Raw genomic sequence first — 14864 nt, forward strand, 5'->3', positions numbered from 1 at the left:
CATTCATGAACTAGTAGTCGATTAAGGTAAATATGTTATTGAAGATAAGATATTCCAGCTATTATAAATGCTGATGTGTCTTTGAGAAAGTAACAGAGGACTAGGAGATCAGTTATTTCTAATTATTATGAGGTTTATCTACAAGAACATGAGTTTGACATAAGTGATGAGTCAAATCTATTCATTTATGATGAGGTCATAAGTGACTCGCACTCAAATTTTTGGTTGGATACAATGGAAGATGAAATGAAATCCAATGGTGTATGGGACTTGGTTGAGTTACCAGAGCAAATGAGTCTTCAAGATTAAAAGAGACTCTAATGGTCAAGTGGAGAGGTATAAGGCTAAACTTGTTGCCAAAGGATTTAGCCAAAAGAAAACAATAGATTACACAAAGACACTCTCTCATATATCCACAAAGGTTTCTTTTAAAATCATTATGATGATTGTGGCTTATTATAATTTGAAGTTGCACCAGATAAATATCAGAATTTCTTTTCTGAATGGCGATTTGTATAAGGATGTGTATATGGTTAAACCAATTGGCTTCAAGCAAATGGGGAGCGGTAATTTAGTCTGCAAGCTTAATAAGTCTTTTTATGATTTTAAACAGGCTTTGAGGTAATGTTATCTCAAGTTTGATGAAGTTATTATCAAACATGACTTTAAGAAGAATATTGCTAATAGGTGCATATATATGAAGGTCAGTGGAAGCAGCTTCATATTCTTGGTTATTGTTTATCTCTTTGGGTATTGTATTGATATATTAATGTATGTGGATCATTATTTATTTATGAGATATTTATTACATAAATTGTTACTCCTTATATCCATAGGCCTGTTTGAGACTTTCAATATGTGTATATATGTGTATGTTAATCCAGGTGCTATGGTGATTCCCTATTACTAAGTTTGAGTATATTACTTTATCATGTGAATACACAATGTGGTCGGATGAAATGATATCGTGTATTGGGAGATTGCACGTGATAAGGTAAATTTGTACTACCTAGACTGAGTTTATGGAATGCAAAATGCTTACTTGAAATGATATTTAGTTTTGGGAGATTTACTAAAAGAATCTCTACTACCTAGCCCAATACATTGCTGTGCCACATCGATATGCTACATATTTAGATGAAATGGTGTTTTGTTGCTGGAGTTCTGCAGTAAGTGAGTTTGGATGATACATATGTGATGATGGTTCTGCAGTCCAAGTGGAAAAATGTTAGATATATATAAATATTGTGTAGACTTAGCATAATCAATGACTCACTTATAAGGCTCATTTGTGCCATTAATAGGACTGGTTTATTTACTAAATCATGTAGTAGGGCCCTTAGGCACATACTCTTTGTAATACTTTAGTTAGCCTATTGGACTAGAGAACCAACTCTCATTAGAGGTCCATTTGACTTATCCATATTTTTATTGTTAAATTATTATTTTTGTGTACGTTAAAAATTAATGGGTAAGTTATATAATTTGCACATGACTTTACTATTTAAAAGTCTAAGGTTTTATTATTGGTGTAATTGAGCAAATACACATTGTATTTGTGTTAGGATTTTCAAAGATTACTCAGATGAGACAGAAAGGAGTTTGAGAGCAGTGTGTCTATTATAGACATGTTATTACGTTTTCTATTTTGCAGGATTATAGATTTGATTTTATCAATGGTAGCATTTGGAGGTTAGTATTTTTTTATAATTAATTCTTAATATCAAATAAAATTTAATTATATATGTTTACGATCCGTATTTTAATTTACTCCAACACTTTATCTTGCCCAAGCTGACACTATGTCTAGCTGCAAGTATGTGGTCGAAATATCTCAAATTTCATGAGCAATCATACTCATCATGATCCATACAAATATTCATAATAAATACTATTATTTAAAATCATAACCATTGTTTTCCATCACTGTTATTATAGTTGAAAATACTATGTTCACGAGTTATGTATAAGATACGGATACTCGCAAATTAATGAAGCTTTTTTTGGTATGTAAAATATGGTTGAATTGAAATTGAGATTGGATGATATAAAAATTAATCAAATCATGTGCTTTGTGTTTGACTGATTTATATATATATATATATATATATATATATCTATAATTATTATCAAAATAAATATAATTTTTTCTAAAACCAAAAATGGATAGAAGTTATAGTATAACTTATTGGTTTTTGAATTTTTAAATAAAATAAGTTATATATATATATAAGAATAGATAAGTAATTTATATCATTATTTTTTTTTAAAAAAATAAAAGATAGAAAAAAAATAAACTAGAGGAACAAAAATAAAAAAAAATAAAAAAATAAAGAAATAAAGAAATAAAAAGAAAAACAACTGAAACTTAAAATTGATGCAGTAGATAAAAGAATAAAAAAATATTTAAAAAAAAAAAGAACAAAGATTTAAAAAAACAAAAAAGAATCAAAGATAAAACAAAGATTAAAAAAGAAAGAAACAAAAAAAAAAAGAAAAAAAAAGGGGAAGCTAAAAAAAAATATAAGATAAGAAAAGGGAAGAAAAAAGGAAGGAAAAACTATACAAAAAATAAAAATAAAAAAAGAAAAGGAAGAAGAAAAAATGTTGACAATACTGAAAAAGAGAAGAAGAAAGATATAAAAATAAATAAATAAATCTGGAAAAGAAATCAAAAGAAACAAATATTAAATAAATAAATAAATCAAAAAGCAGATCTTGATGGAAAACTTTATCACATCGTTTTACATGTGATAACTTTATCCATTATGAAAATAATTATTTGGTGGGTGCAAGATTCCTTAATCCTATTAGCTGTTGACTCAAACATAGGATTCAGATTATCTAATCCCAATCCCAATCCCAATCCACATCCTACCCACCAAACAGGTTAAACCTAGATCAATTTTAGTATTATAGTTCACACAAAATTTTACGTGATAATAATTTTGTTTTGACAGAGATTTGCAGGTGTACACAGCCGATAATTATTATATCTAGATCTTACGAATTTTTATTTGAACTCTATACATTGATATGGATAAATTCCTTTTAGGGTTCATTTTGGATTTGACGAACCCAAATCCTCTTAGTCTCACTTACATATTCTCTTATTCATATTTTATCAGCATTCTATTTTTAATGTGAAGCTACAAAAGAGTATCGAGACATGGAAGAAATGAAGTGGGGGAAAGCCAACACCCATATCAATTAATAGTGGTTTAGTGGACAATAATTTTCAATTGGCATTGAAAATATAAAATATTGTATTCATTTAGTTTAATTTCCATTCAAAAATAGAAAAAAAAAAAAATCTATCATTGGAAGAGCATGTTTGGGAGTGATTCTTATCATTGGAAGAGCATGTTTGGGAGTGATTCTTAAAGATGGTAAAAAAGGTAGAAACACTACTCATAGTGTTTGGTAAAAAGAATCTAAAATCATTTTTAAATCATTTTTAGTAATTTTATTGTAAAAGAATCACTTATTTAGGAATTCTAGAAGAAGCAATAATTATGAGATTATTTAAAAATCACTTGAACTAATTCCTAGGAATCATTCTCCCTACTGAATCCTTAATGAACTAATAAGTACTTCAAGCAATCTAGAATGAGGAACCCAGAACCAATAATTAAAACAGCTCAACCAGCTCAACCACCAAATCCTTTAGTAAGAATTATATATACATAATCATCAAAGACTCATCTAAGGGATTTATTGCAGAAAACCAAATAATAAACCAGCATACAAAAGGTTAAAAGGAATTTAACCCAAAAAAAAAAAAAAAATGAATAACAAATAAAGTGAAACTACAATTACAACGCTTCTTTCGTCTAACCCTTGTCTATACCTTGACACTAAAATTCCCCACCATTACAAGTTCTAGTAGCAGTGAAAATAAAAAAAGATGAAACACTTCCAAACAGTCATATTCATCTTTAACTGTGGAAATTCTTATATACTATAAGCTTATCTTTTCCCATCTCTCTGGTGGAAACTATATGACAAAATGGTAGAAATTATAACTCACACCCCTTTGTCACCATAAAACAAAATTGTCCAAGAACGTGCTCTGGACTGTTCCTCTCTACAGAGATATAACTTTGTTAGTTAATTAGAGCAACAAGCTTTCTTGTTCATGTTACCTGACAGATTTGCAACATTAATGGTAGTGCCTTGAGGAAGCCCTGTGGTGGAAGCAGCCTCCTGTGCTGCCAATGCCTTTTTGCTTATTATGTGATATATATCCAACAAAATGGTCTGGAATGCCTTCTCAACATTAAATGCTTCAAGTGCTGAAGTCTCCAGGAATGAAAGACATTCCTTCTCAGCCAAGACTTGAGCATCTTCTGCTGAGACTGCTCTCAGATGATTCAGGTCAGCTTTGTTACCAGCCATCATGATAACAATATTCGAGTCTGCATGGTCCCTGAGTTCACGGAGCCACCTCTGCACATTGTCAAATGTTTGCCTCTTGGTTATGTCATAAACCAGGAGTGCACCAACAGCGCCTCTGTAGTAAGCACTGGTGATGGCTCTGTATCTTTCCTGACCAGCTGTGTCCCATATCTGTGCCTTAACTGTCTTCCCTTCTACCTGCATCAATACAAATATAATAGATTCACAACAAATATGGAAAATAAATTACTTGAATAGCAAACCGGCTAAAACAAAAGGCAATTAAGTTTTTGATTGATCCACTTTCATTTTTGCTTATTTGTTGCATATATAAAATGTACGATCTACCTTTCAATCTTTCTCCTGTATGATGTAAAAGACTAGGGACTTAAGTGTAAGTTCAGTAACAGATACTTGGCAACAATTCTCATCAGTTCTCTATAAACATGAATCAAACACAAGAAGCACCATCTTAACGTATGGAAGGCTAAAACAATTATCACCTTATTTTTTTAAAAGTAAGGTCCAATTTTCATGAAAATTGGATTTACATTTAAATGATAAGACTCAGCCCGATTGAAAAATCCAATGGCCATGAAGGGTAATCCTTACTTAGCATGATTAACCTACATATTAACAATTATTATTACACATAATCTTACATCCATCATAATACGACAAATAGCCACAGATCATATCATATTAAGGAAAACAAGGGATGACCAACCGGTAATTGACTCATAGGGTAAAGTGATATTTCAGGCTAGCCAGTTACCGAACAAGGAACTATTAATACGAAAAGTATATTACTTCTCTGCAAATAGGAAATTTCTCTTAGAATAAATTTAATATTTAAGAGATTGAGGCGCTGAAAACTGAATTCACAATGAGAAATCTCCAAGTTTGGCTCTCCAAAATGAAACAGTAAAACTCTTCAACTGAATAAAATGTATATGAATATTGCAACATTGATGCCCAAATACACATACGAACTACATAATTGATTATTTCAAAAGCAGTAACAAATACCCAATAAAAGATCATAGTTTGACAACAAAAATAATGTTCGAATTTTCTATGTACCAGATCAGAACTGATAAAATCCAACCTGTAAAGTCCGAGTTGCAAATTCAACCCCAATGGTGGACTTAGACTCCAAACAGAACTCGTTTCTCGTAAACCTAGATAGTATGTTTGATTTTCCAACGCCCGAATCTCCAATTAATACTATCTTAAAGAGGTAATCGTATTCGTGATCTACCTTATACGCCATTTCTTCCACTTCCTATACACCAACCCAAACCTGCCAGATCCAATCACAATCCAAACCACAAAAAGAATCATTAACAATCACAGGACCAAAAACAAAACCATACCTATCCATTTGTTTTACAAGATAACGACAGAAAAGAGAAAGGAGGGGGGGTGGGGGTGGGGGGAGGAAGTGCTAAACATTGCTTTTGTTGGAAGAGCATTTCTTTTCTTATGTATATCTTTTCTCTATGATTTCCCGGAAAACATACGAACAAATGAGGAAAAACAGAAATGGGTACTCACCATAAAACAATGGTGGGAATAATGGCGACGAAGAATGAGAAGAGGGATTTGAAACTGTAATTTTCTGGACAATGTTTTTGCAGAGAATTTTGGTGGGTGAGAGACGAGAAAAGAAAGCATTTTTTTTTTTTTTTTTTACAAAGCCGATGGGAAGAAACGGAAAAACGGACGAAAAGGCACTCAAAACGGTCTTCAAATGTGGGATGAAATGAGCGAAATTCGGAGTTTTTAAAAACTAAAGAATTTTTCTTGCTTTATTACTCTTTTTCTCAATGTGAAAATTAAAGGATAGTATTACTTACTCCATATAATTTTTAGTTTACCAAAAAGACTCCATATAATTTATTTCATTATGGGGAAAAAAAAAACTCAATAATTTTGAAAGGGAAGAAATATTAAATATTTAATATTTTGTTTGCGATAACTAAATAATTCAATCATAATCTGATGTGTAAAATCAACTTACAAGTGCACGAATCGTTTTCAAGTAATAAAGTGGAAAAATAGGGTTGTCGTACCCAAGGGATTAAGAATTAAATACCAAAGATAATTTAGGTTTTGGTAATATTTAAACGAAAATTTAAAATGGCAATTGAAAACTAAATAAACTAAATTAAACAAAAGCAATCAATTAAAATTAGATCAATTTCAAGTAAGAGAGAGAATTGAATAATTATGAATACTAGGACATTTGATTTCACCACTAAGTATTCCAATTTAATTACTTAAATATGTCAATTTAATTAACTAGTAATTTTGTTAACCATACTTAATCACAAAATTAATCAAAAGTAGTTTCCACTCACAATTGATAATATTCACATAACCTAATTTATTCCTTCCGGCCTATAAATTAAATCTTGCAATTTCATCAAGCATAGATTAAGCAAATAATATGGCATGAGACATAACTATTTTCCAATCAATTATGCATTCATGTAAATCATTGGAGATCCATAATATTATCATTTTCCAAGCTCAAATATTATTAAAATCATTCATTCCTTCCGGCCTATGAAAGCATTAAGTATACCAATGATTTATTAACAAAACATATTACTAATTAAATAAAACTCAACATATATTAAAATAATTAAACCTTCATAGTTAGGGCTACATCATAGCCCTAGCTATGAAAATTAGTTCATGGTAAAAATAATTTTAACATCCATAATTATTAAAAATAATAAGATTCACAATTAAAGAGAAAGGAAAAGAGAATAAAAACTATTGAAGAAATTCTCCTCCAAGAGCTCTCAAAGTCGTAGCCTTCTTCTCCAAGCAAGCCCACGTCTCTCTGCCTCCTCCAAGCTCTCCAATTGATCTTCTAAAACTCTAAAATTTTAAAACCCTAGAACCCTTAAGAGAATCTTAGAAACTCCCAAAATTTGATTTGTTTCTATTTAAGCCTCCTAAAAGCTCTTGAATAACTCTCTAAACTTGTAAATCTCCCTTCAATGTGGTGGGGGCTATATATATAGGACCTTGGGAATCTTTTTCTCCCTTTATTTTCAATGTGGGAGTCTTGGAAGATACATTTTTTAGGCCATGAAAAGGGTTGGACGAATTTCATGTGTAAAAAGGAAACTGTATATTACTTGCTCTCTACTACTTTCCTTTTATCTAATTCATCCTAAAAAATAGTTAATTAGTCTCATTTACCCTTAATGAAGCATGTGACATGACATGTGCCTCATTAATGATAAATTAACCAATTATTGCCACTTGTTTTTATCTTGGCCCTCAAATTACCTTGATTCCCTCTTTTGATCAATGGTGGAGATTTAACTAGAATATTTCTTTTTATAAATTCTGAACTTTAAATGATGATAACTCTTTGCTCGCACCTCGAAATCCAAAAATAATGAGACATTTGAAATCCTCAGATCGTGATGATTCATATGACATCCACTTCCATCATGAAATTCCCGATAGAATCTTTATGGAATCTTCAAGGTATCTTTTTGGAATCTTTTTAATGCTTAGTCCGTTCGAGCTCAAATCTTGCTTTCCATCATAATTCGACCCAAGGAATCCATTTTTATGGTTGTTTTCTTAAAATTCTTCCTCTTTTACCTAGATTAAGAAAAATACATAATTAAGTATCTTTCAATAACAAATTAACACAAACTAACAAATATTAAGCTATAAATATGGCATAAAATCATCAATATTTTAGACCTAACAAATACCCCCAAGCTTAAGATTTGCTAGTCCCTAGCAAAGAAAAAGAATAAGAAAATGAAATTTTATTTAAAGAACATAAGATACTTTAATGAGGTGCCTCAAAGATTGTATAACATATGACTTTTCAAATGGTTTCAAAGTAATTATGTAGCTCAATACCTTATATTCTATCCAACATATATGATACTTCCAATGTGTGTGTGTGGAAATCAATTTATACACTTAATTATCATATACTTGAATAAATTTACAAGAATTAGAGATTGATAATAACGTATGAACTACCATATGCTTGACTTAATTATCACTCTCCACTAATGTAGGTTAATGCACCACCTTAAATCATTAGGACTTCATGGTTTCTATTGTTAAGGCTAATGGATAAGGCTAAAGAAAGAAAAGGATAGGATATAATAAATCAAAGAAAGAAAGCTAAAATTAAATATCAATGAATAAATTACTTGTAAAATTTGTTTCTTTATTAGAACTTCTTTTCTTATTTTAACTTCAATTTCAATATCCTTTTTCTCCTTTTTATTGTGCATATATTCTTCAAATCACACATATTCTTTACCCCCAAACTTATTTTTCTTCTTATTGCACATTCAAACCTCCAATTTACACAAAAATGCATACTAGAGCCAAATTCACCAAATACTTAACCTCCATACTTTATTTATTTATTTATTTTTTTTCTTTTTCAACACTCAAACAAGCTCACAAGCATATATTCATATCAATTCAATTAAAGCTCTCTTTGTAGTATGTTCAAGGTAGGAAAAAGAAATTTAAGGCTCAAAAAGGGTAAGTAAATGTGCTTTAATGAAGAAAAGGCTCGAATACATATTTATGCATCCTAAAGGCTCAAATAAGGTACTAGTGGAAGATAATGTATTAGGTTGGCTTGAAAGGCTCAAACTTAAACAAAGATGGCCTAAATCATATTCTTAGTAATGCATTCACCTAGGATTTCGCCTCAAGCAATAATCAAGCAAGTTCTAGAGTTCAATTAATAATAAAGTACTCTAATTTATGCAAATCTTCTTCAAAACACAATCTAAATTATGCATTATTGATTATGTGCTCAAAATTTATTGAAAGTAACAATATGCGAATATAACTTCAAGCATTTAGGCATACACAAAAACAAATCCACCATCTAAAAACCAATTTATTTTCAATCATAGTCTTATCATTGGCTCATTAAAGTAGTTAAGAAAACACCACAAAAACAATTTTATTTTTTTTTTATAATAATGAAGGAAAATAAAAACTAACATTAACATTTTTGAAAACTTATAAAAACACTTAAATGGACAAGATTTAAAAGATGCAAAGCATGCTTTTCACCCCCAAACGTAAAATGAACAATGTCCTCATTGTGAAAAACATAAAATGAAGCAAAAGTAAATAAAAGGTAAAGAATACTCCCCTTTGAAGACATGGAATGTTCCTCGTAATGTCAAAAAATTTTATGTACTCCAATGCATATTCAAGGTGGTTATACTCCAAAAACCTAACTTTAGACTTGAAATTCTCAACATTCGTCTTTTGCTCTTTTACACCTAAACATCTTAAAACCTTGCAAAAACTCAAACAAAACACATCAAAACAACCTAAAAAACAAGAAAACAACTAAAAACAACTAAAAAAAATAGATAAATATAAGGTAAAAAAAAGAAATTTGGGTTGCCTCCCAAGAGCGCTTGTTTAAAGTCATTAGCTTGACTCCTCCCTTTAACTTAATTAAGATCATCCAAGTAGAAGCTAGTCTCAAGCACTCCACCTTCATAATATGGCTTCAACCGCTGCCCATTTACCTTAAAACTTTCATGTCCCGGTTTGGTGATTTCAATTGCTCCACTTGGAAAAATTTGTACAATATCATATGGTCCACTCCATCTTGATCTTAATTTACCTGGAAACAATTTAAGTCTAGAGTTATAAAGAAGTACCTTTTGTCCAACATGAAAGTTCCTCTTTTTAATCATCTTGTCGTGCCATCTCTATGTCTTTTCTTTGTAAATCTTTGCATTCTCGAAAGCATCCATCCTAAATTCTTCAAGTTCATCCAATTGCAATAGCCTATTCTTGCCCACAGCCTCTTGATCAAAATTGAGAAACTTGGTTGCCCAATATGCTTTATGCTCCAATTCCACGGGAAGATGACATTCCTTACCAAAAACCAGTTTATACGGAGAAGTACCAATGGGGGTCTTGTAGGCGGTCCGATATGCCCAAAGTGCATCATCTAGCTTTAAGCTCCAATCCTTTCTTGAAGCATTGACCGTCTTCTCCAAAAATCCTCTTTATTTCCCTGTTTGAAATTTCTACTTGCCCACTAGTTTGTGGGTGGTAAGGAGTAGCAATTTTATGTCTAACACCATATTTAGCAAGAAGGGATTCAAATTTTTTGTTGCAAAAATGAGTGCCACCATCACTAATGATTGCTCGGGGTGTACCAAATCTAGTAAAAATGTATTTTTTAAAAAATTTCACTACAACTCGTGCATCATTAGTAGGTAGTGCACTAGCTTCAACCCATTTAGAAACATAATCCACAGCAACTAAAATATATTTATTACCACAAGAAGAAGGAAAAGGACCCATGAAATCAATACCCCAAACATCAAACAATTCTACCTCAAGGATATTCTTCAAAGGCATCTCATTCTTCCTTGATATGTTCCCGGTTCTTTGGCACCTATCACACCCTTGCACATAAATATTAGTATCTTTAAACATAGATGGCCAATAAAATCCAGAATTTAAAATTTTTGCTATGGTTTTTCTAGTCCCAAAATGCCCCCCCATACTCACTAGAATGACAACTTTTAATAATGGACATTGTCTCTTCTCTAGCAACACACCTCCTAATTATACCATCGGCACACTTCTTAAAAAGATAGGGGTCATCCCAAAAGTAATACCTACTTTCCTTAAGAAACTTATGCTTTTCATATGGTTTTTCCAAACTAGGCGGCATAACATTAGTAACCAAATAATTAACAATGTCAGCATACCAAGGTACATCAAACATACCATCAACCTTAAACACTTTCTCATCTGGAAAACACTCTTCTATATCTCTTTCTTCTTTTTCCTCACTCAATTCCAACCTAGACAAGTGATCAGCTACTAGGTTTTCTACTCCTTTTTTATCCAAAATTTCTAAGTCAAACTCTTGAAGTAACAAAACCCATCTAATTAACCTAGGTTTAGACTCTTTCTTACTCATGAGGTACTTAATTGCACTATGATCGGTATAGACAATGGTCTTAGAACCTAACAAATATGCTCTAAACTTATCAAAAGCAAAGACAATGGCAAGCATCTCTTTCTCAGTAGTAGCATAATTAAGTTGAGCATCATTCAAAGTTCTAGAAGCATAATAAATAACATGCAGTTTTTTATCTTTCCTTTGTCCCAAAACAGCTCCTATAGCATAATCACTAGCATCACACATAATTTCAAAAGGTAGATTCCAATTAGGAGTACACATAATGGGAGCACATATTAATTTTTCTTTCAAAAGATTAAAAGCATGCATGCATTCATCATCAAAAACAAAGGGAACATCTTTATTCAACAAGTTACAAAGAGGTTTAGTTATCTTGGAAAAATCCTTAATAAATCTCCTATAAAAGCCCGCATGCCCAAGAAAACTCCTAATACCTTTTATTGAAGTAGGTGGAGGCAATTTCTCTATAACTTCTATTTTAGCTTTATCTACCTCAATTCCCCTTTTAGAAACCTTATGACCTAAAACTATGCCCTCTTGAACCATAAAGTAACATTTTTCCCAATTAAGCACAAGATTCGTTTCTTTACACCTTAGAAGAACCCTAGATAAATTTTGCAAGCAAGAGGTAAAAGAATCACCAAATACACTAAAATCATCCATAAAGATTTCAATGATATCTTCTACCATATCCGAAAAGATGGACATCATACACCTTTGAAAGGTTGCAGGTGCATTGCATAAGCCAAAAGGCATCCTTCTATAGGCAAAAGTTCCATAAGGACAAGTAAAAGTAGTCTTTTCTTGATCATCAAGGGCAATAGCTATTTGATTGTAACCGCTATAACCATCTAGGAAACAATAATATTCCTTACCGGCTAACCTTTCTAACATTTGATCAATGAATGGCAAAGGAAAATGGTCTTTTCTAGTGGCCTTATTAAGCTTCCTATAATCAATGCACACTCTCCACCCAGTAACTAACCTAGTAGGAATAAGCTCACTCTTATCATTCTCTTGCACAGTCATCCCACCTTTCTTAGGAACTACTTGAATAGGACTTACCCAATTACTATCCGAAATAGGATAGATAATCCTGGCATCTAAAAGCTTTAAAATCTCACCATGAACCACTTTCTTAAGATTAGGATTAAGCCTCCTTTGATGTTCTACAGTCGGTTTATGGTCTTCCTCCATAAGTATTTTGTGCATACAAATAGAGGGGCTAATACCGTTAATATCAGCTATAGTCCAACCTAGTGCAGTTTTATGTTCTCTTAGAACTTCTAAAAGTTTGGCTTCTTGGTCCTCACTAAGGGCGGATGAAATTATTACCGGAAGGGTATTATTAAATCCTAGAAAAGCATATTTTAAATGACTAGGTAGTGGCTTCAAATCAATTATAGGTGAGTGCTGCACACTCGGTATCTTTCTAAGTCCACTCTCACCTAAATCCTCAAACTTTCCAACATAATCTACCTCACAGTGGGTGGCTATATCTATGATGTTACACTCTTGTTTTTCTTCTTCTGTACATGGTCCAAATAACTCACTCAATCCTAAGGGATCTAAATTACTTTCCTTTGCCATATCATTTACCAATTCATCACATGCATCAACAAGAAAGCAGCAAGAAATTTCATCAAGATTAGGAAATTTAACAACATTAGGGATTTGAAAACTTACCTCCTCATTGAGTACTCTAAGGGTTACTTGCCTTTGTTGTACATCAATTAGGGCACGTCCGGTTGCAAGAAATGATCTTCCAAGAATGATTGGAATGTTGTCATCTTCCTCCATATCAAGTATCACAAAGTCTGCAGGGAATATGAACTTGTTTACTTTTACAAGTACATCCTCCAATATTCCCCTTGGCCTTTTTATGCTTCGATCTGCCATTTGAAGAGTCACTGTGGTAGGCTTCACATCTCCCACTCCAAGCTTCCTGTAAATGCTATATGGCATCAAATTAATGCTAGCACCTAAATCACAAAGAGCCATAAAATTATAATGTCCAATGTTACACGGGATATCAAAGCTTCCTGGATCTTTTAACTTGGGTGGAATCCTATGGTGTAACCTAGCACTACTCTCCTCACTCAAAGCTACTAACTCATAATTCTCCCACCTCCTCTTGTTTGACAATATCTCCTTCAAAAACTTAACATAGGAAGGCATTTGTTCTAAGGCATCTATGAAAGGGATATTTACATGCAATTGCTTAAAAACATCAAGAAACTTTTTAAATTGATTATCTAACTTTGCATTCCTAAACCTAGATGGGAAAGGTGGAGGTGGGGTTTTCTTTTAGGCTTGATTCTTCTCCTCATTTTCGTTGTGCTTGTCAATAGGTTTGGTTAGGTAAGGTGCTGGTTCAACTTTCTTTGATCCAGTTGGTGAGCTCTCGGCCTCTCTTACATGTGGTGGTATGTACTTTGTTGGTGGAGACCTCATGGCATCACTTAAACCTTCATCTTTTCTCCTATAAGCCTCATTATGCTCCACGTTTGATTTTGAGTTGTCATGTGTGACCAAGTGTGATGTTGAATCTATAGGGCTTCCTTCATCTTCATCATCAAGAATTACCATCCCTTTATCACTTTCTTTAGGCCCGGCTACTTGCTTTCCACTTCTTAATGTAATGGCTTGAACCTGCTCCTTTGGGTTCTTCTCCGTTTGGCTTGGCAAAGTTCCTTGGCTTCTTTGGAATTGAGTTGCTAATTGACCTATTTGGTTCTCCAAGCTTTTGATTGCAGCCATTTGGTTGTTGAACATTTGACTATGGTTTGTCAATTGTTGCTCAGTTCTCCGCATGAAAGAATTAGTATTATTAGATAACTCTTGCAAGGATTGTTCAAGTGAAGAAAATTGAGTTTGAGCTTGAGAAGAATTTTGATTTTGATGTGCAAGTTGCGGCTTTTGGTAGAATGGAGATTGGAATTGTTGTCTTTGAAACCCTCCACTTTGTCCTTGATTAGACCCTTGCTGGTTGTTGTTAGACCATGAAAAATTTGGGTGGTTCCTCCATCCTGGATTATATGTGTTAGAATATGGATTGTTTTGTTGCTTTTGGAAGTTCCCTACAAAATTAACATCATCAGAAGCAAAGGGATTTCCAACTTGGCAATCCACACTCTTATGACATGCACCACATAAATCACAAAATAAAAAATTATTAGTAGATTGGATAGAATTCACCCCTATTTGACCAAATTGAGTGTTCAAGGTCTTCATGAATTGGGTTGCAAGTTGAGCTCCTAAGTTGTTAATATCAACGTCTTCCACGGCCTTTACTTGACTTCTTCCATTTAGTCTCCTCTCACTTGGATATTGGTAGTTATTATGGGCCATCTCTTCAATTAATTCAAATGCTTCTGATTGCCTCTTCTTCATTAAAGAACCTCCTGCAGCTGCATCTACCAATTGTTTGTTACCATAATCTAGACCATTATAGAAAATCTGTACCTGTATCCATGTTGGA

At 32.4% G+C, this 14864-nt stretch overlaps 1 protein-coding gene across 1 annotated transcript; it reads right to left on the reverse strand.

Moving 5' to 3' along the window:
* Nucleotides 1-3676: 3676 nt before the first annotated feature.
* LOC107413825 (ras-related protein Rab2BV) lies at nucleotides 3677-6209 on the reverse strand. The gene is made up of 3 exons (XM_016021872.4): nucleotides 5956-6209; nucleotides 5507-5701; nucleotides 3677-4596 (listed from the first exon to the last, which is right to left on the reverse strand). The coding sequence occupies exons 2-3, from the start codon at nucleotides 5669-5671 to the stop codon at nucleotides 4111-4113; spliced, it is 651 nt and encodes a 216-aa protein (XP_015877358.1). The 5' UTR covers nucleotides 5672-5701; nucleotides 5956-6209; the 3' UTR covers nucleotides 3677-4110.
* Nucleotides 6210-14864: the final 8655 nt, after the last annotated feature.

This window comes from Ziziphus jujuba, chromosome 8 (genome assembly GCF_031755915.1).
Source record: "Ziziphus jujuba cultivar Dongzao chromosome 8, ASM3175591v1".
NCBI classification, from domain to species: Eukaryota; Viridiplantae; Streptophyta; class Magnoliopsida; order Rosales; family Rhamnaceae; genus Ziziphus; species Ziziphus jujuba.